At 38.4% G+C, this 21771-nt stretch overlaps 1 protein-coding gene across 1 annotated transcript in view; it reads right to left on the minus strand.

The window, feature by feature from the left end:
• BBX (BBX high mobility group box domain containing) overlaps positions 1 to 21771 on the minus strand; it is a 124935-nt gene that overhangs the window by 36119 nt on the left and 67045 nt on the right. The window contains exons 8-9 of the mRNA XM_007946567.2: positions 3318 to 4326; positions 2160 to 2298 (exon numbers count right to left, since the gene is read on the minus strand). Coding sequence (XP_007944758.1) covers positions 2160 to 2298; positions 3318 to 4326 — 1148 coding nt within the window. The remainder of the gene's footprint in view (positions 1 to 2159; positions 2299 to 3317; positions 4327 to 21771) is intronic.

Raw genomic sequence — 21771 nt, forward strand, 5'->3', positions numbered from 1 at the left:
CCACTCTCTTGGCATGGAGACCTTACAAAGCACTGGCAGTTCTTCTACAAGACACATAGTATTGGCTCAGATCCCAGGTCACTTTTTAGGAAATTCTGCATTTGAAAATGTGATTTGACACTGACAACTGGGAGGGTTTTCATGCCATTGTTTAAAGATAATGTAAACAAAACTATCAGAACTACTTTGGATTTTTCAAAATATTAGGGAGAAGGAAATACATAAAATTATGTTCTCTGAATATAAATAATCTCAAGGGACCATTATTATGGGAAATAATTCCCACCCTCCCACTCTAAGAAAACTGCTAGCCTTAGAATTAAACAGACTTTATAAAAGCACTGTTAACTTCCAAGGGGGGGGGGGATATATTATTCTATAAACAGACATGCAAATATTTATGAATAAACCAAATGTAGTATATTGGGTGCATAAAAGTTGCACACTTTTAAAGGTACTTAGGAAAAAATATGTTGTTGCTATTAGGTGTCATCAAATTTGTCCTGACTCATAGTGACCCTGGTGCAACAGAACGAAACATGCCCAGTCGTGCATCATCCTCACAATCATTACCATGCTTGAGCCCACTGCTACAGCCACTGTGTCGTTGGGGGTCTTCTCCTTTTTTGAAGACCCTCTACCAAGCATGTTATCCTTCTCCAGGGACTAATCTCTTTTGATAATGTATCCAAAGGACGTAAGAAGTTGTCTTGCTATCCTTGCTTTTAAGCAGCATTCTGGCTGTACATCTTCCAAGACAGACTTGTTCTTCTGGCGATCCACGGTACATTCAATATTCTTTGCCAATACCATAATATATATGCATCAATTCTTCTTTGGTCTTCTTTATTCATTGCCCAGCTTTCTTATGCATATGAGGCAACTAAAACTACTATGGCTTGGGTCAGGCACACTTCAGTACCATCTTTGCTTTTTAACACTGAGCAGGTAATCCAAGAAGCTGGACTACATGAAGAATGGAGCATCAGGTTTGGAGGAAGACTCATTAACAACCTGTGATATGCAGATGACACAATCTTGCTTGCTGAAAGCAAAGAGGACTTAAAGCATTTAACAATGAAAAGCAAAAGACTACAGCCCTCAGTATAGATTACACCTCAACATAAAACAAAATTCCTCACAAGTGGACCAATAAGCAACATCAGGATAAATGGAAGAAATATTGAAATTGTAACAGATTTCATTTCACTTGGATCCAAACTCTAAACTTATGGAAGCAGAAGCCAAGAAATCAAACAATGCAATGCACTGGGCAAAGGTGTTCAAAAGAAAAGATGTTACTTTGAAAACTAAAGTTTGCCTGACCCAGGCCATGAAAAAATATAGAGAACATAAAAACGTATTTACTTCTATTTAGTGTATTCTTTTCAAATTGGGCTAATGAGAAATTTCAAAGCATTTTAAAAATAGTACAAGTGAATATGCAGATACTTTCTTCAACAGTGTTAAGTACTGGACCTCATAGCTTATTAAAAAAACCCTTTATATTGTTATTATGAGTCTCTGGCATAATATCAAAAATGAAATAATTTTTAATGATTTTTCTCTTGATATTATGTCATTGCTTAATACTACATTTCAATACATTAATTCAGCTCTGTGCTTGGAGAATAGTCAACCCAGTATTTTTTATCCTGGAACAGCTAACAAGATTTAAAGAAAATAAGGTTAGAGATAAAGGCATAATTTTACTTACTGCACACTCTTCAATTGTCATATTATTTTATAAAGACATATTAAACAAAGTACAAACAATATGTAAAATGAGCAAAGTATAAACATATTTACGTAACATCCATCCTCAGCTTCAGATGGGAAAGAGTCTTGGAGATTTTAAATGAGTTAAAATGTTATGCCATTAATACAGAGTGAACCTTGATTGAAACTCAGGTCTCATTCTAAGATCTACATACTTCTCCCTATACCTAAAATGTGAATGGTATTTTCACTCCCACAACTAGATTAACAGCAGAAATCATGTGGTACATTTGATTTGTATAATCCTTACTGTGCTTAGTAAGAATGCAGTAAATGCTAAATGAATATTCAAAAAATAAGCAGTGGGTGACTTATGTTTACCTTGAAAACCCTATCACATTTGGGGTCTGTGCAGTATAGCTGACGGTGCTCACACTTACCCAAGGAGAGAATCTTCCTTTGTCTTGGTCTTCTTGAACTTTTTGCTCCCACTGGTCCCACACTGGTTAAATGTCCAGCTTTCTTCATTCCAACACCCTTCATGATCAGAGGAGTTTCCTTTTCCTGAGCTTCGTTTCCCTAAGGAAATTCAAGAGAGCGCCTGTGCTTGGTACACTGGGGTAGGGGTTAGGGAATCATCTTTCTGCTTCACAAGTGATGTTGACCCCTTAGGTTTCATTTGCAGGACTCTAGTTGTAGTTATTCCAGAGTCCTCTACCCATTATTCATGCAGGACCATTTTAATAATGGAACATGCAAAAAATACTTACAGCCTCTGAGATCAGTTGCCTCGGCATAACCCATCAGGTACTGCGTGACTCAAGATAGACTGCTTACTGTCAGGTTTTCCCTTTGAGAGTCAGCCAAAGAAGTGAGAGTCCTTTGCTGGGGGGCATAATTAATTCTGCTTTCCTAAAGACTCATTGGAATGACATCCCTGGAGAACTATGTACTACCAAAAGTATCTTCATCCAGGGTTTGCTAAACCTACGGCTCTCACATCTCTTACTATAATTTAGCTTGGCAAGAGGTAGTCACCTAGCCAGGTGATGTATTTTTAGACAGAAGAATTTATATGAAACATTCTGTGGAATATAGGTGTACACATTAATTGCTTTCTAGATGCTGTGTTATGTCAAAGACTCTTTCACTTTAATTATCTCTTTGAGTATCCAATGGAGAGGGCCAGGTAACCTATTTCTTTATGCAGCCTACAAGTTAAGAATTTGTTAAACATACTTGCTTGACTCAGGAAAGTCTTTCCATCAGTTTTAAAAGCCAGGTTAAAAGCTCTAACCATTCAACACTGATCTTTCTAAATAAATAGCAAGCCCATACAAATAAAAAAAAGTTTGGATTATTTTGAATACCTGTTTCCTGAAAACTACCTATAAAAAGAATACAAATGCTCAATGATGCTAGGAAAACAGGTAAGTAAAATGACAAACATATATGATCTATGAAGCATAAAGAACTGTACAAATTTAAGATATTATTTTGATATGTGTATCTCTTTATGGTTGTTCTTTTAACAGATCTAAAAGAGAAAATCAGCTTGGTCTTTGTATCCCCTTCCCAAGTTTGTGGAAGTCACTTACCTCTGTCAACATTAGCTCGCAGAGAGGTGAGCATGCCCTCAGACACCAGGGTTTTATAAAGAGCACCTTTGCAAGACCTCTCAGATTTCCTGGAGCCACAAGTCTCTATTTTTCTGTGACAGTCACTGTCCTCAGGCTTGGTCTGTCCTGATAGGCTGGGTGGAAGTGCATCCTCTGTGGGGGTCAAGGGTTCTGCTTTTATACCCTCTGGCACCTCACCAGAAATGTTCTTGCTGGCAGAAAGACTAATGAAATCTGGAGGTCTTGACTCTTTGGTAGTGTCTGAGAATTTCTCCTTTGACATTTTCTTCTCTCTTGATTTCACTTTTTTCTTTGGTGGCTTGGCATCCAATAGGCTTCCCTTGCCACTTGAGGATGTACGGACCTTCTTGCGAGGGGCTTCTCCAAGCTTCTCAATGCCCCAGTCTCCCTTTGCAACGGCTTCAATGGTATATATGACACTCTCAATGTCAGACTCAGAAGACTGCCTCTTTTTGCAAGTCTTCTTGGGTGTGGATTTATCACTTCCATGTCGATCCATTTTACTTTTCTTCTTCTTCTTTTTCAGCTTTTCAGGTTTGTTTAATGCTGTGGGATCCTCAATGATCATAATTCCATGAGGATGGCACATGTGATCCTTTCTACTGGGAACATCACTTATTATTATCTTGCTACTGGCAGAGTAAGAAAAATCAGGGAAAAGACTACACTTTTGATCTTCCTCTAGTTCTTCCCTTTCTGTTTCTTTGGGATCTTCCATTTTGATAGCCATTATATCATCCATTTGCAGCTCCTGAAAATTTCTTAATTCCTTAGAATCTCTTACATTTTCCTTAGCCGATTTTTCAAATTCTGTGTCCTTCTGTAAACTGGTTTCATCTGTTCTCTCCACTGTGATTTCCCTTCCTTCTTTTCCCCTCTCCAGTTCGTTCATTCTTCCACCATCTGGTTCTTTTGCTTTTATTAGCTTTGATTCTTCTATTTTCACCCCCTCTGATGCCAGGCACATCTAAAGAGTTAAAAAAAAAAAAAAAAGGACAAAAACAAAACTAAAAAATCCTTATTCTTCCATGCCAGAAATTAGTTTAAACTTTTTACTTATATACACTTTAAAAAAATTATCAAAATAAACCGCAAACCTTACAATGAGTCCACTTCCGCCAAAAGAATGTAAATGATTCAAGTTAATAAGTTTTAGGCAGTGTATTTATTAAACTCTAGACAAGCATATACCAGAATTTCCAATGTCTAGCCTATTGGAGTTATTTTGATAAAAATAAGATTTGTTAGAATGAGATGGGATCTGGAGAAAAGATCTGATTTTAAGTCTTAGTTTTGATATGCTCTGTGATCTATATTAAGTTATTTCACTCTTCTGAATCCTTCCTTTCCTTTGTAAAATGAAAATGATGATATGAATATCTATCTCACAGGATTTACAATCTGCTTCCAAAAGGTCCCAGGCTTGAAAACCCTATGTGGATCAATTCCAGTGTACACATGGGGTTGCCAGAAGCTGGAATCCACACCATGGAATCTGGTTTGGCTTTCAGTGAAAAGATGTACATAGATATTGCTTAATAAAATCATCCCAAAACTGTGTGCAGATATTTGTCTTTTCCTTTTCTTGGGAAAATGAAAAAAACAGCAACAAGTTTTATACTTATTCACTTCAAACTAGAGATAATATGATGATTCATTAAACAACTGCACCATGTTGTCAGTTAATGAAAGAAACATTATAGATCCACAAATGCCTACTTATAACCTGAAAACTACAAAAGTTCTGGAAATTAAAAGATTTGTCATTCTTATTTGGTGACAAACTTGATCTGAACTCATTTGGCTACAAATCTTGAATTGAAGCTGTTTTATTTTACTATGTTTACTCACACATTCATATGCTATTCATACGTTATTGCTATCTGACTACTCAAGTATTTGAACATGCACCAGGGGATTACATAACATAAGCTACAAATAATGTATCATTTCACTAAAATATAAAAAATTCTGAACATCAAAACACGTCTGCCCCAAGGATTTGGTGAAGGGCTTGATGTAGTTTTTAACTCTTAACTGAAACTCCTAAAATTTCACATTAAATAAGACATTAAAGGGAAAACTTGCCATCTTTCTCTCCAGCTCCCAGGTTCCATGGAAGTGCAATCTAAACCTATTTTCTAGAAGGGAAAATTGCCACTTATTTTAAAATTCATTTTTAATACGTGGGTTTTTAATCCATAAACTCTCATTGCATGACTCCCAAGAGCCATGCTCCTGGAGGAAACTAAAGTTACAATAATCATTAGGGTCCATCGCTGACTTTGAGGAATTCATCAAGAGGTTAATGATATTGATTAGGCCAAGTGTAGCACAGGAATTCTTTGCCAGACTTGTGTTAAGGTGTATCAGCAACTGAGAGGAGCAAGTATTAAGAACTGCTGTCCTGATACATAATCAAACACATGAATAGGAAAGGGATCCATTTTTTAGAAATCACCATCTTATCAAATGGGAAGTTGTCAGAGATTGTCAACATCTGTACTATTCAATTTTTAAATGGGTAATACATTGAATTAAAGAGGATTTTTTAGTTCATTTTTTTCTCCTTAGTACTTTCAATGGATCACAAATCTTTCTGCGAAAATTATGTTACGATTACTAAGTCTAGAAAGAAATTGGAAAAGGGGATGGGGAGAGGAAGACACTGCAAGTTTTTAAAAAATGAACATGACAAGCACCTAGCCCTTCAGATAACGAAGAGGAAAGATCTGACATATTAAAGATTCACAGTGGAGCTGTCTTTTTTAGAAACTCATTTAAGTATACTTTTCAGACCTTAGCAAGTGGCTACAAGGACTGAAAACTTCCTTCTATTATTATACTTACCAGGAAATAGGTTAGAAGCAAAGGCTTATTTTAACTTTGAAACACTGGCACATTTAATTTTATTCTTATTGGAGAACTTGCTGTTTTTACATCAATTTTGAATTAATACTTATTTTCCTATCTTAGTTATACTTGTCCTTCATGAATGACTCAGCCATTTGGGGAAAGGGATATACCAGTTCCAGAAAGAGGGCTAGAAAGGCATTCTCAAAATAAATTCTACAGTTTTTCAACCACTATCATGCTTGTGGAAGTTCTGGTGGCACAGTGCCTAAGGCATTTAACTGCTAACCAGAAGGCTGGTGGTTCAAACCACCAGCCACTCCTTGGAAGGAAGATTGGTCAATCGACCAATCAGAAACCCAAAGAGGGGTCACCATGAGTCCACAGCAGTGAGATGTTTTGGGGAGCTCTGGTAGCATAGTGGCTAAGACACTTGCCTGCTAACCAGATGGCTGGCGGTTCAAACCCACCAGCCACTCCTCGGAAGGAAGGTTGGGCAATCCTACTTCCGTAGTGATACTGCCTCGGAAACCCAAGAAGGGGTCGCTATGAGTCGGGGCCGACTCGACGGCAAAACAACAACAACAACAACAACAACAACATCATGCTGTGGCTTTTAGTAAGCCATTTCAAGGACCTTTTGCTATATAGGCACTGGTTTTTACAGTGGTATATTACCAGTTTACATTTGTACAAGTTCATCTTAGCAAACTTAATAATACTTTTCAAACTCTATTCTCTGCTCAAATACACTACCAAATGATTCTCCTCATCACCTCTAATATGATTGTAGAGTTAGGAATGAAATGGAACAAATGCGGACTGTAGAGTTAGGAATGAAATGGAACAAATGCAGACCTTCACTCTGGGGATGTATTCTGGGAAACAGCGTAATATTTTTTCTGGAGGTAATTACACCAAACACTATTCATGCTTTCCTTCCTTGTTGAAGCTCTTAAAAGTTTTTTCACAAATGGAATATGTTAATCCTAAATTATAAGAAAAATAATTATATTGTTGCAAATGCAACAAACAATTCCCTACTAAAAACTACAAATCACAATTGATGCACTAACCAAGCCAACAAAATCAAACACAATTGGACTCTCCCAGTTGGGTGTCACTTGAGAGGCCTTCTTGTCTAACCTTCTTCCCAAGACAAGAATTCATTTTACTACAATACTCTGGAGAGTTAGTTATCCAACTTGCACAAAGATAGCCAGCATTGTTATTCCATTACTGGGCAGTTCAGTTTCTAATTTTTTAAAATATTAGCAAAACTGGACACTAAGCTTCTGTTAAGAGTGATGGAAATGGATAGAGGTGATGGTTACACAAACTAAAAGTAATTAATGTCAATGAATTGTACATGTAAAAAATGTTAAAATGATACTTTCTGTATATACATAGATAGATAGATAGATAGATAGATAGAAAGAAAGATAGAAAGATAGGAGCTTTGGTGGTGTAGTGCCTAAGGCACCTGACTGCTAACCAGAAGGCTCATGGTTCATCCTCAGCAGCCACTCCTCGGAAGGAAGATGGGGGAACCTACTTCCGTAGTGATCTGGCTTGGAAACCCAAGGAGGGGTTGCTATGAGTCGGATCCAACTCGATGGCAGTGAGTTCCCCCACCCCTTTATATATTTATATATATATATATCCCACTCACCACTGCCATCGAGTTGATTCCAACTCATAGTGACCCCCACTGGCTTTCCAAGGCAGTAAATCTTTATGGAAGTAGACTGCCCAGACTTGCTTTAGCATTGTGGCTCGTGGGTTTCCACGAACCTTCTGGTTAGCAGTCATATGCCTTAGGCACTGTGCTACCAGAGCGCGCTCTCTCTCTCTCTCTATGTATATGGAGGGTATATATATAATACAAACACACATAAAATAATATGTACGTACATGTATACACTCACCACAATAAAAAAATTATTATCTTACAAATTCTTCCTATTGGCCTTAGTTCTTTAATCTGAAACCACACAAATTATTCCTTCTCTCATGAAAGAATTTCAAACACTTGAAGATTCCCTTCATGTTCCCTTGAGTCTCTTCTGGTATAACCTTTTCAGTTTCCATAACAGCTCATCACATGTATGGTATCCTGAAGTGAGAATGTGTTTTATTAAAATGAACTGGGTTTATAACCAAGCAATATAGCTTGCCTAAGGTCATAGACAAGTTACAGTAGCTTAGACTGGAACTCATACGAGAAAACAGAGGCTGTGAAATGAATTAATAGTACCCCCTGTGGGATTGCTGCGAGGCAAAAGAGAACAAATGTGTATGAATAAAATTTACCAATGGCATAAAGTTTTATCAAGGTTGGGTGAAATGAATGCTTCAATTAACAAAATCATTCTTCCTAGCCTTGCTGTAACACTCTAGATGAAAAGTGGAACTATTTGTCAGTTGATAAGGATACTATACATCTTTAATGGAGCTCTGGAGTTAATTACTTTTTTTTTTTTCTTTAATAAACACATCATACTTCTGATTTGAATTGAGCTTGTGGTCAATTAATATCCTGACTTTCTCCCTTTCATGATAAAAACACTCAACAAACTAGGAACAAAAGGTAGATTCCTCAACATAATAGAGGGGATTTGTTGAAAAACAAAACAAAACAAAAATTTCACCACTAACATTATATTCAATGGAGAAAGACCGAAAACCTTAGCCCTAAGATCAGGAACAAGACAAAGATGATTGCTTTTCTCATTGTGGTTCAACAATGTACTGGAGACTATAGCCAGAGCAATGAGGCAGGAAAAAAAAAAATCAGTGTATCCAAACAGGAAAGGAAGAAGTAAAAGATGGCATGATCTTATATATAGAAAATAAAATTAAAAAAAATCCACAAGAAGACTACTAAAGGTAGTAAATAAATTCAGCAAAGTTGTAGGGTTCCAGATCAACACACACACACACACAAACACACACACACACACACACAAACTGTGTTTCTATACATTAGCTGTGAACACTCAGAAAAGTAAGAAAATAATTGTTTATAATATCTAAAAGAATAAAGTACTTAGGAATAAACTTAGCCAGGGAGGTAGAAGATATTGTACAATGAAAACTATAAAACATTGGTGAAATAAGTTAAAGACCCAAACAAATGGTAAGAAATCCCATGTCCACGTACTGGAATACTTATTAAGATGTGAAAACTACCCAAAGCAATCTTCAGTTTCAACACAATCCCAATCAAAATTCAAACAGCCTTCTTTGCAAAAATGAAAAAGCCAATCATCATTCAGATGGAATTGCAAGAGGCTCTAAATAGCTAAACCAATCAAGATGACCAAAGTAATAACACTCAGTTCTTGATTTCAAACATATTGATGTACCATGTTGAGGAGCTTTGGTGGTGTAGTGGGAAATGCACTTGGCTGCTCACTAAAGGTTGATGGTTCAAACCCACCAGCTGCTCCCCGCAGCTTTACTCTGTAAAGATTTACAGTCTTGGAAACCCAATGGGAATCACTATGAGTCAGAATCAACTTGATGGCAATGGGTTTGGGTTTATGGAATGTACCAAAAAGCTACAGTAAACTAGAGTCTAGTATTGTTATATGGACAGGCATATAGACCAATGATATAGAAATTCAGAGTCTAGAAATAAACCCATACATCTATTATCAACTGATTTTCTATAAGTGTACCAAGTCTGTTCAATAACTGGCACGGAGACAACTGGATCTCCAGATGCAAAAGAATGAAGTTGAATCATATCCTACATGACATACAAAATTTAACTCACAATGGACCAACGACGTAAATATTAGAACTAAAACTACAAAACGCTTAGAAGGAAATATAGGAATAAAGGTTCAGCTTCTAGTTTTTAACAACTGATTCTTAGATTGGACTCTACACACAAGCAACAAAAAATAAAATAAATAAAATGAACTTCATCAAAATTAAAAACTTTCCTGCATCAAAGGACTTTATCAAGAAAGAGAAGAATGTAACCCATAGAATGGGAGAAAAAATATCAGGGAACCATATATCTGATGAGAGTTTAATACTCACAATATATTTAACTCATACAACTCAGCAAACAACCCAAACGAGACAAACAACCCAATTAAAAAATGGGCAAAGGCCTTGAAGAGACAATTCTCCAAAGAATGGCCAATTAGTACATGAAAAGATGTTCATAGTCATTGGTCATTAAGGAAATGAATATCAAAACCACAATGAGAAACAACTTCATACCCACTAATGAAAAACCCTAAACCTATTGCCATTAAGTCGATCCCAACTCATAGCAACCCCTACAGGACAGAGTACAACTGACCTATAGGGTTTCCAAGGCTGTAAATCTTTATGGAAGCAGACTGACTCATCTTTCTCCTGCAGAGTGGCTGGTGGGTTCAAATTACAGACTTTCTGTTTAGCAGCTGAGTCCTTTACCACTGTGTCACTAGGGCTCCTTATGAGTATGTTACTGTAGCCTTTTCTAACTTTATCGTTTTCTTTTTTTCCTTTCTGGTTTGAATAATATTTTCCCTTTCTTACTCAAAATGGTGACAAAACAATAATGACATATTTTTGCCAGTTACCTTTCCTTTGCTGGTAGTGAATCTACTCTAGGCAGAGTCATTTTCAGTAAAATGTAGGTGTCTATATACTGAGGCTCAACCAGTTGTACATGTACAGCACTTAGAATAGTGCCTTGCATAGAGTGAGAATGTGTTGGGAAGACCCTCTCTCTGCAACCTTATTCCACACAGAATAAATGTTAGCTATTATTATTAGCAGAATAGTATTTTTTCTACTAGTCATAAACAAAGGAGCTCTGGTGGTGCTGTGTTAAGGCACTGGGCTACTAACCAAAAGATGGGCAGTTTGAACCCACTAACTCCTCCGTGGGTGAGAGACGAGGCAGTCTGCTTCTGCTTCCATAAAGAGTCTCAGCCTTGGAAACCCTATGCGGAGGTGTGGGGTGTGGGGGGTGTGTGGTCAGTAAGAGTCAGAATAAACTCAATGGCAGAAGGTTAGTATCATAAATAGCACTTGGTAGACTAAGTGCTTTGCTCTAATTTTTCATTCTAGGGTTGAATGATTCTGCAATTTGGAAAAAAGATGTATAACAAAATTAGATTCAGGAAGATCTTAAGTTATCTGTCAAAAGGCAAAAACTCTTAATAATACAACTACACTTCTGTGTACATATACTAATACTCTGGTGGGATTTACGTATGTGCCCACAAACTCTATTAACCACAAATGGACACAGACAAAGATAAGCACACAACAGACATAAAGGAACAAAAACTGATGTGAACACAAGTGAATAAACTTCCATTGTGGGAAACGTAGACTCAATATCTATAATTAATTTAGTTAAGTTACTCTTAATAGAGAGGTGATTGTTAATCAGCCCTTAAAATAGAAGATGCCTAATACATGACAACTTATTCTTCTATTATTTTTAATTAAACAGTAGTAACCTTCTTTAAAAGGGAGAATGTAAAATTATCTGCAGGGATGTCATCTAGATGGAGTTCCCACGTCTGCTATATTCAAAGAAGCTAAAATGTTAATGTTTAAAATCCAATGCTGGGCATAAATATTTGATATCTATTCTCTCAGGTACTATGAATATAACTGTTATGTGTATACTTTATTTTAAAAAGCCACGTTAAACTATAAACTCAGAGGACACAAAGTGTATCTTCACTTTTGTATTCTCTTCCATGAATATCACAGTATCTTTCAGAAAGAAGTCATTGAACAGATAATTGTGTTAAATTTAATGGTTCATTAATTCTGAGGTGATGAGTTTAAAATTCATTCTGACACATACCAGTAAAGAGCTACTTTAAGAGTCTATAAAAAACAAGGCAAATTATGACCATTCCTATTGCTTTGCCTAGACCAGCAATCACTGTCCTTAGCTAACCCTCCCAAGAGCATTAGTGATAATCACCAATACTTAATTTTACCTCTGTCAACTGAAACCACACTGAGGTTTCTCAGTGTTTTGTGTAATCAAAAAGGCTTACCCGTCATGTATTGGAAGAAATTCAACACACTCCCAAAAGAAAAAAACAAAAATAAGTACGGTAATACTGAGACCCTAAGGATGTAAATTTTGGACAGATGTATAGAAAGCTATCCTCTTCAAAGTAATTACAAAGTAGCCATTTCAGAGCTTTGTGGAAATAGAAATATTTAAAGAGTGAGATAAAATATGTAGTAGATGAATTTTTTGTTAGTTTCTGAGTTCAGGGATGATGTCATTTACAGTTCAGGTAAGAGACTGCACCTTCGGCTCAGGGTTTGTTACTGGGGATTCACCTTTAAAGACATAATAAATCCGTGTGCATCAAGCTTTAATCTCTGAATCAAAGACACTTTTAAACACATTCCTTTTCACAAATGTAAGATATTGATTCATTTCTTTAATGTGTCCTGCTTTAAAAGACTAAAAGAAATGATGAGTGAAAAGTAATAAATCATGTGTACTAGATAAGAAGTAATACGAAGAAGTAGAAACCATTTGGCAGGTACTAAGAAATAGGTAAGTGGTTCCAGTATGTACCATATTATTTCACTCTTAATTATACTTTCTCTTTTGTCATCTATTATAAAAGATACCAACTAAATTAAAAACAAGGCAGTGTGAAAAGAGACCCAATGACACTAATCAAGAAGTTTCAATTTCAAAATCTTTTCTTTTTAGCACAAAACAAACATTTTACAGCCAAAGTATATTTACAATCATTTTGTACTGGCTTATTATCTGCCAAAACAGTGTACACATAACCTTAGGATGGCATTTAGCACTGTTTTCCAAGATGTGCATTTCTCCTATAATTAAATAAAACCAGAATGTTTTTGCCACAAAAATACACACTAGCTAACGGTTTCTGAGAATAAATAATAGCATCGCTGCTAAGGAAATTGTTTCCAGTATCATAAAAGATAACTGATCAGGGAACAGTGATGCACGCTTTTCTCAAAATCTGGGTGTATTAAATAGTTCTCTGTTTGCTTTGCTGGAACAAATGGTGTTAAAAATGTTTCTTTTTACTCACTATTACTGTTTCTGAAGACTCACGGTAGGGTGGGGTAGCCTCTGCTTCATAAGGTATCTGCTAAAGTCACTTCAAAGACATCCAGGGTAGTCAGTCATTAGCTGTATTCCTATATTTCAGTTCCGCCAAAAATAAGTCAGTACCAATTGGGAATCAATGATAGATTTTAGAATAGGAGTGTTCTAGAAACAACTAACAACTCTGCATAAGATAAGGAATGCAACATACCACATTCAAATGAGTGTATTTTAAATATAAGAATTCATTTACATAATGACAATTTAGGACAGCTGAGGTGAGATCCAGAGGCTGACGTTCTGGGCTTGAAGGGGTTATAACAGGATGGAGGGAATAATACACCTCAAGAACACATAAGGAAACACCAACAACCACAAAATGGGTGCAGTTATACAAATAACATATACGGGCATATAAGTACACAAGTATGAATATATATACGGGCACACATGTGTGCAAAGATGTTGTTGTTAGGTGCTGTCGAGTCGGGTCTGACTAATAGCAACCCTATGAACAACCAGAATGCCTGGTCCTGCGCTATCCTCACAATTCTTGCCATACCTGAGTCCATCACTGCAGCCACTGTGTCAATCTATCTTGTTGAGAGCTCTCCCTTTTTTGCTGACCCTCCACTTTACCAAGCATGATATTGTTCTCCAGGGAATGGTCCCTTCTGACAACATGACCAAAGAAGGGGAGATGAAGTCTGGCCATTCTCATTTCCAAGGAACATTTTGGCTGCACTGTCTTCTAGGAGGGAGCTCTGGTAGCGTAGTGCCTAAGGCACTTGACTGCTAACCAGAAGGCTGGAGGTTCAAACCCACCAGCCACTCCGCAGAAGGCAGATTGGACAACCTACTTCCATAGTGACACCCATTGGAAACCCAAGGAGGGGTTGCTATGAGTCGGATCTGACTCCACAGCATTGAGTTTGGTTTGGTTTTTGGTCTTCTAGGGCAGATTTGTGTGTGAAGATAGAAGTGTCCATAGGAATATGTTCATTCAGGTATGTGTATGCATACATATATGTCCATAAATATAGTAAACCATATAAGGGACAGAGGTATGGATACTTATTAGACATGACCAAATACATCCCACGATTGGCCTTATGATTTGAAGACTTAGGACCACAATCCTGTGAGACAACTCGATTGGTATAATATAGTTCATAAAGTGTAGGTTCTACATCCCAATGTGGTGAGTAGTATTTGTTGTTGTTACGTGCCGTCAAGTCAGACCCGACTCATAGCGACCCCTCCTTGGGTTTCCGAGGCAGTATCACTACGGAAGTAGATTGCCCAACCTTCCTTCCGAGGAGTGGCTGGTGGCTTTGAACTGCCAGCCTTCTGGTTAGCAGTCAAGTGCCTTAGCCACTATGCTACCAGAGCTCGCTAGTGAGTAGTACATGAGGTCTTAAAAGCTTATGAAGGACCAGCTAAGATACTGGTCTCTGCTCAGCTGGAACAAAGGAAAAAAGAAGGAAAGCAAAGACTCAGAGGAAAGTAGCCTACAGGACTAACTTGAACCATGACCTCATCTACCTTGAGACCAGAATGAGATGGTGCCCACCTCCTACCTACTGACCATTCTGATCAAGGCCACAATAGATGTCTCCTTATAGAATGGTAGAGAAACATGGAACAGAATTCAAATTCTTAAAAAGTTCAGACTTACTGGATCAATTGAGACTAGAGGATTCCCTGAGACTGTCACCCACAGATACACTTTAAACCTTTCGTCAAAATTATTCCTTGAGGTAATCCTCTAGTTAAATAATAGATTGGCCATAAAATAAAGAATATTATCTGTGAGTAATGAGCTTCTTTAAGAAAAATCATCTACAGGTGTTAAAATGGGAAAAAATATTTGTCTAAACTGAAGATGAGAAAAAGCAAGGGCAGAGAAACTAGAGTACTAGAAACGGTACAACTAGAACAGAAAGAATGAGAATAATGACACGTTGTGGAAAATGTAACCAATATCACTGAATAAACAAACCCAAATATACTATACATACAAAGACTACATGGGGTCATAACAGAAAATATAAACACTTAAAACTTAATCAAATATCATCCACAATTGGTAATGGTAGGGAATGCTAATGTACTGGAAAGGTCATAGCCAAGTACAAATTATCCATAGGATTTCCATTCTTTTACAGTTTGGCATATAATTTATGTAATTTTACCATTATTCAGCTTTACTTAAAATTTAATTTGTAAGATTCCATGACATTTAATTTGTATAAAACTAGAATACATCTCTTTACTGATCTATCTGATTTAATTACATCTTTTTTTCAAATAAGAGAGAGAAAAACTAAGGCGTTTAGGCATCTATAAACATCTTCCTCCTTTTCTAATAAATAGAGTTAATGACAACTTTTTAATTTCCCTTGGTTCCACCATATCTATAATACTGCTTTTTTCATGTATGATGAGTATATCTGGAGAAATCCAGAATCCTCTTTCTTCAACTTTACCTTAAAAAAACATAACTTGGTTTATAACTTGAGATAAAAAAGAAAAATACAACACAGAGAACAGATGAAACTGAGCAACCCTAAGTGACTACCTTTTAACGTTGTCTGTGTTCAGAGGATTGTGTTACAAAGCTAACTATTTAGCTAGCAGTTTCCTCCCTCCTTGACTCTTCTCAGTCAGATTTTGCTTTGGTTACCTAGTGTCTCTGATAGGAATACAGCACAAATGGGATGACTGTAACAAGCAGGAATGTATTCTCTTACAGTTTTGGAGGCTAGAAGTCCAAGTTCAAAGTGCCAGGCTCTAGGGACTCAGTGAAAGCCCCTCAACCTTGGGTTTCAGCTCTGCCTCTTGTTCTAAGCCCACTGAAGCTAGAGACATCTCTTCACTCAGGCAGCTGCTGACTGCTAAGGCTGACAAAGCCAAGGTTGACAAATGAAAAGACACAGTCCTGATATCAAACCACACGGCAAGCCATTGATTGATGTCCATTAAAATTCCCAAGATTGACAGAACATGGCAGGTTTCTGAATGAAGACTAGGCTATATGCAGAGTCCAAGCATGCCAGAAAGCTGTAGACCATTCCCAAAGCTTCTTCTTATATACGGGAAGCAGATCACATTCCTAAAGCAGCTACTCAGCTGCTTGTGGTAGATCCCACCATGGAGTTGATCGCCAGTCTCATCATGGGGAATAACTACCACCAGCTGCCCAGCCACTCAAAACCTGGCCCAGCCAAGTTGACACACAACCTTAACTATCACAGATTTCCTCCATTATCCCTCCTTGCTCAGCATCTTTCATTTCTCCTTTTCTACTACTAGGACTTCACCTTCAGTCACAAAAACACAGGCTTCTTGATGGAGGGCTCCAAGGTGAGGGTCAAATTTCTGAAAGCCAAACCTCTTCTGCACTCAGGCTCAGAGTCTGGGGAGTCTTCTCCAATTCCTCTTTTTCTTTACCTATCATTGACTCAATCATCAAATCCTACTGACTCTCCCAAACCACCTGGTATCTGTTTCTGACTGCCAGATTCCCTAATCCTGGTTCTCATCTTCTCACACATGAATGGCCACAGAGGCTTTCCAGGGCATCCCATGCCCAGCTGCCAAGTGATAAAAGCAAGTGCTGCTTTTATCATGGTATACCTCACCCTAAATCTTCAATGGCTCCTCATGACTATCAAGTACAAATTTCTTTACTTTGCACTGAAAACCTTCCCAATTCTGACTCACACATATACTTTACCTTCCTTTTCCATAAATCTCTTAGCCAAGTCCTCTACTCCTGCCAACTGGCTTACCTGTTGTCACCCATCCATCTCATGTTTATTTGCCTTTATCTCTTTATCTCCTCCATCTTCCCAATTAACTATACAGAAGTCACAATCTCCACTGTTTATGGGTGCTCAGGTATAAAACAGGGGAGTGGGTCAAGCATAAGTGGAAGATGGCAATAACTGCTAGCCTCTACTAGCTCAGAGCTTAACAATGAAAGGAAAAGTCAATGGCAATTGGTGGGCAAGTGCCTCTCGAAGGTGGAAGACAGTAATCAGCACTGGCCAATAGTTCCCATGTAATAAGGCTGGCTGACCCAGTGTCTCCAGGTCCTTTACATTTTCATAAGAAGTTGGAAATCTGTATTTATTTGAAATCTAATTTTAAAATATTGGACACTGGTAGTTAAGGTTGTGTGTCAAATTGGCTGGGCAGCTCGTAGTAGTTATTCCCCATGATGAGACTGGAAATCAACTCCATGGTGGAATGTACTGTGAGCAGCTGAGTTGCCTAATGGATGTAGTCTGCTTGCAGTATATAAGAAGCGCCTTTGAGAAAGGTCTCTGAGCTTTTTGGCATTCTTGGCTCCTGCATTTAGCTGACTCTTCCTTCGTTCAGCAGTGTGCACGTTGCCTGCTGATCTGGGGAGCATTTCTGGACTTGAACTAGTGACCTGCTGTGTTGCTTGACAATCTTGGGACTGTGCCATTTTACTTGTCGACCTTGGGTTTGCCAGACTCAGCAGCCAGCAGTTACCTGAGTGAAGAGACGCCTCTAGCTCCAGTGGGCTGGGAGCAAGAGGTAGAGCTGAAGCTCAAAGTCGAGGGGCTTTCACATAGCCCCTAGAGCTGGCACTGTGAACTCGGATTTCTAGTCTCCTACACTATAAAACAATAAATCCCTGTTTGTTAAAGCCATTCACTTGTGATATTTCCTGTTAGAGCAGCACTAGATAACCAAAATAGACACTAATTCAAATGAAAAATACAGCTATGGTCAATAAATATGCAGACCAAGTAAAGAGTCTCTGCAAGTAGGATATAGGCAAAAGACTTCTAGTACCAACTTCCGATCCTAAACAGCTCCTTCATCAACAACCTTCTTCATGTCTCTTCCCAGTGCTTGGCCTGCAGAACACTCCTGCTAATATCAAATTCTCCTTTCCCTGGTTCAACATATTCACTTTATGAATCACTCATTACTCAAGTGAAGATTCATCATTTCATTCCATAACTCCCTGTGAAATGCTTTGCATTATTCATATATCTAATCCCTCTCCAACTAGAATATTAGCTTCTTGAGGACAGGAGTCATATACTATAATTTCCTATAGCCCTTATGGTTGTTAGATGCCATTGAGGCGGCTCCCACTCATAGTGCCCTACGTACAAACAGGACGAAACACTGCCTAGTCTTGTGCCAGCTTCACAATTCTCATTATCATGAGCCCAGCATTACAGCCACTGTATCAACGCACCTCGTTAACGGTCTTCCCCTTTTTTCGCTGATCCTCCACTTTACCAAGCATGATACCCTTCTCCAGGGAATGGTCCCTTTTGAAAACATGACTAAAGTAGGTGAGACAATGTCTGGCCATTCTCATTTCCAAGGAGCATTCAGGCTGTACTTCTTCCAGGAAAGATTTGTTAATCCACTGTACTTTCAGTATTCTTCAGCAACACCACAACTCAAAATCATCAACTCTTCTTTGGCCTTCCTTATTCATTGTCCAGCTCTCACATGCATATGAGGCGATTAAAAACACCATGGCTTGGGTTAGGCACACCTTAGGCTTCAAAGAGACATCTCTGCACTTCAGCACTTTAAAGAGGTCTTTTCCAGCAGATTTACCCAATGCAATACAACATCTGATGCCTTGACTGCTGCTTCCATTGGTGTTGATTGTGGAGCCAAGCAATATGAAATCTCTGACATCCTCAATCTTTTCTCCATTTATCATAATGCTGCTTATTGGTCCAGTTGTGAGGATTTTCCTTTTCTCTATGTTGAAGTGTAATCCATACTGCAGACCATAGTCTTTAATCTTCATCAGTAAGTGCTTCAAGTCATCTTCACTTTCAGCAAGCAAGGTTGTGTCATCTGCATATCACAGTTTATTAATGACTCTTCCTCCAATCCTGATGCTGTGTTTTTCATACAGTCTAGCTTCTTGGCTTATTTGCTCAGCATACAGATTGAGCAAATATGGGGAAAGGATACAACCCTGACACACTCTCTTCCTGATTTTAAACCACACAGGATCTCCTTGTTCTGTTCAAATGACAGACTCCTGGTCTATGTACAGGTTCCTCATGAGCACAATTAAGTGTTCTGGAATTCCCACTCTTCTCAATGTTATCCATAATTTGTTAACCCTATAGTATCTTCTAGGGAGCTCTGGTAGTGTAGTGCCTAAGGCACTTGACTGCTAACCAGAAGGCTGGCGGTTCAAACCCACCAGCCACTCCTTGGAAGGAAGGTTGGGCAATCTACTTCTGTAGTAATACTGCCTCAGAAACCCAAGGAGGGGTTGCTATGAGTCGGGTCCGACTCAACGGCGCATAACAACAACAAGATAGTATCTTCCGAAGTATATTCACAAACAGGCACTTATTTAAGAGTATAAGACGTATCTTGGCAGTTTCAAAAGTACTGACACTTTTAAAAAAGGAAATATCAGCTCGCTTTCTTTGACAGCAGTCTTAAAAAATCTGTCATCTTATACAGCCATACACATATGCATAGGAGTAAACTGTCTTCCATAGATACTTCTATAATAAGCAAACTCATCTAACAAGCAACTTGCACAGTCTTTTATTCATCTAAAACAAGGTAACAGAAAAGCCCAGTCTTCAAGAGTGCGGGCTCCAGAGCCAGATCGCCTGGGTTCCTCCCTAAGCTCTAACACTTACTGTCCATATGACATTAGACAATTCACATAACCTCTATGTGCTTCAGTCTCCTAATCTATGAAAGAGGAAGGAGAACAGTAGCTACCTAGAGGATGACTGTGTTGGTTCAGCGTACCAGTAGATGTAAAGTACCTGGAACACTGTAGAGCACAAGTTGTTGCTGTATTTGTTAGCTGCCCTAGAGCTGACCTATGATTCAGGGTGATCCCACACATAACAGGATCAGACCATTGTGATCCATAGGGTTTCAGTGGCTGATTTTTTCAAAAGTAGATTGCCAGGCCTTTCTTCCAACACACAGTAGGCACTTAATAAATGTAGTCATTATTATCTTAGGTCAGATAAAAAAAATTACTTGCAGATAAAATCTATTAAAATTTATAATCTGTATGTACATATTTAAAAGAAACACATAAAATTATTTCAGAAAAAAGAGAGTTAAAACAAATATAGTAACAATATTCTAGGCTCCTACTCCTCTGAAACAACAAAACTGTACTTGGTGGTGAAGAGTGCCTAGACCATGAAGCTCAAAATAAATCTTCCAGGTTACCTCATCTTATTAAAAATATGTCTGAATACATGTACGGATATGTGTTGCTAAAGGTCCCTTTGGGCAACAACACCCACACCTATCGCCATGGTCCCTTAAGGTAATAACAAAGTTCAGAAATCTGGCTGGTAGAATTGGACATAGTGGAAGTACACTGCTAAGTACAGACATCTGACCTGTCTCTCACTAGCTCTCTGGGTCCCTCGTTCACCAGGGCGGCAGGGACCGCATGGATACTGTTGGAGCTGCCCCGCCAAAGACGCCTTTGCCCTATTTGGCTAAAATGCTATGTGCGGGATGCCTGGGTCCATGGTTATGTCTCCTCCTGTGGTGGTGGCTGCCAGGCTGTGCTGGTGGCAGGAGAAGGCTGAGGCTGGGCAGGTGGGACTGGAAATTTAAAGCCTTTAGAGGGGAAGAAGGGGAAGGCAGATAGAGAAGGAAGGGAAGGGAGCTGGCACTGGTAGGCTATGATAGAAGGTGGCTGGCTGGATTGCGTGTACACTGAGGAGGGCAGGCATGCAGGGCCAGCAGCACTGGAGCGAAAATTTCAGTCTCTTGGTGTGCTGCAGTGTCCCAGGCCTGCCCAGTAATCATCCTGCACGCCTCCCGGATATACTACAGCATTCACACGATATCCCAAGCACGTAACATATTGTGGACATTAAGTGATGCTTAACTTCATCGGTAGCTGCAGCAGAATGCTTGGTTTTGGTATGTAATAGGCCCTCATTAATCATTGTTAGTTTGAATATTCCATTTGTTATATTAGGCAACGTGGATCTTCAAGTGTAAAATTTTCTTCGCAGAAATGTTATAGTATCTTGCCTTTTTCAGAGTATCCTGAAACTGTAATTCACAGTGATCTCTAGGAGGGGATATTTTACTGTGGCTTTTATGACCTGACCTAATTAATTTCAAACTGAAGGGAAGCATAATGCATTCTAGTACATGAACAACTTAAGTTAACTGATTTACTGAATAGAATGAACTTCATAGAAGTTCAGACATAAAACTTTGCATTTTTTTTCAATTCCTTGACCCCAATAGCAACCCCTTCTTGGTTGGGTAGCAGATCTCTTAAAAATATCTGGAACAGACCCCAGAATTTTCTGGTCACTTTCCACTGTTAACAGTCAACCATGTTTAAAATGACAATCAAATGCCTGAATCAGGGGATTCCACTTCCCCAGAGCATCTCCTGGCTCCAGGGCCTGAGAACAGGGAGGGGCCCTAACCGTGCCA

Source organism: Orycteropus afer, unplaced genomic scaffold (assembly GCF_000298275.1).
Source record: "Orycteropus afer afer isolate SDZICR_OR568_19922 unplaced genomic scaffold, OryAfe1.0 scaffold00166, whole genome shotgun sequence".
NCBI lineage: Eukaryota > Metazoa > Chordata > Mammalia > Tubulidentata > Orycteropodidae > Orycteropus > Orycteropus afer.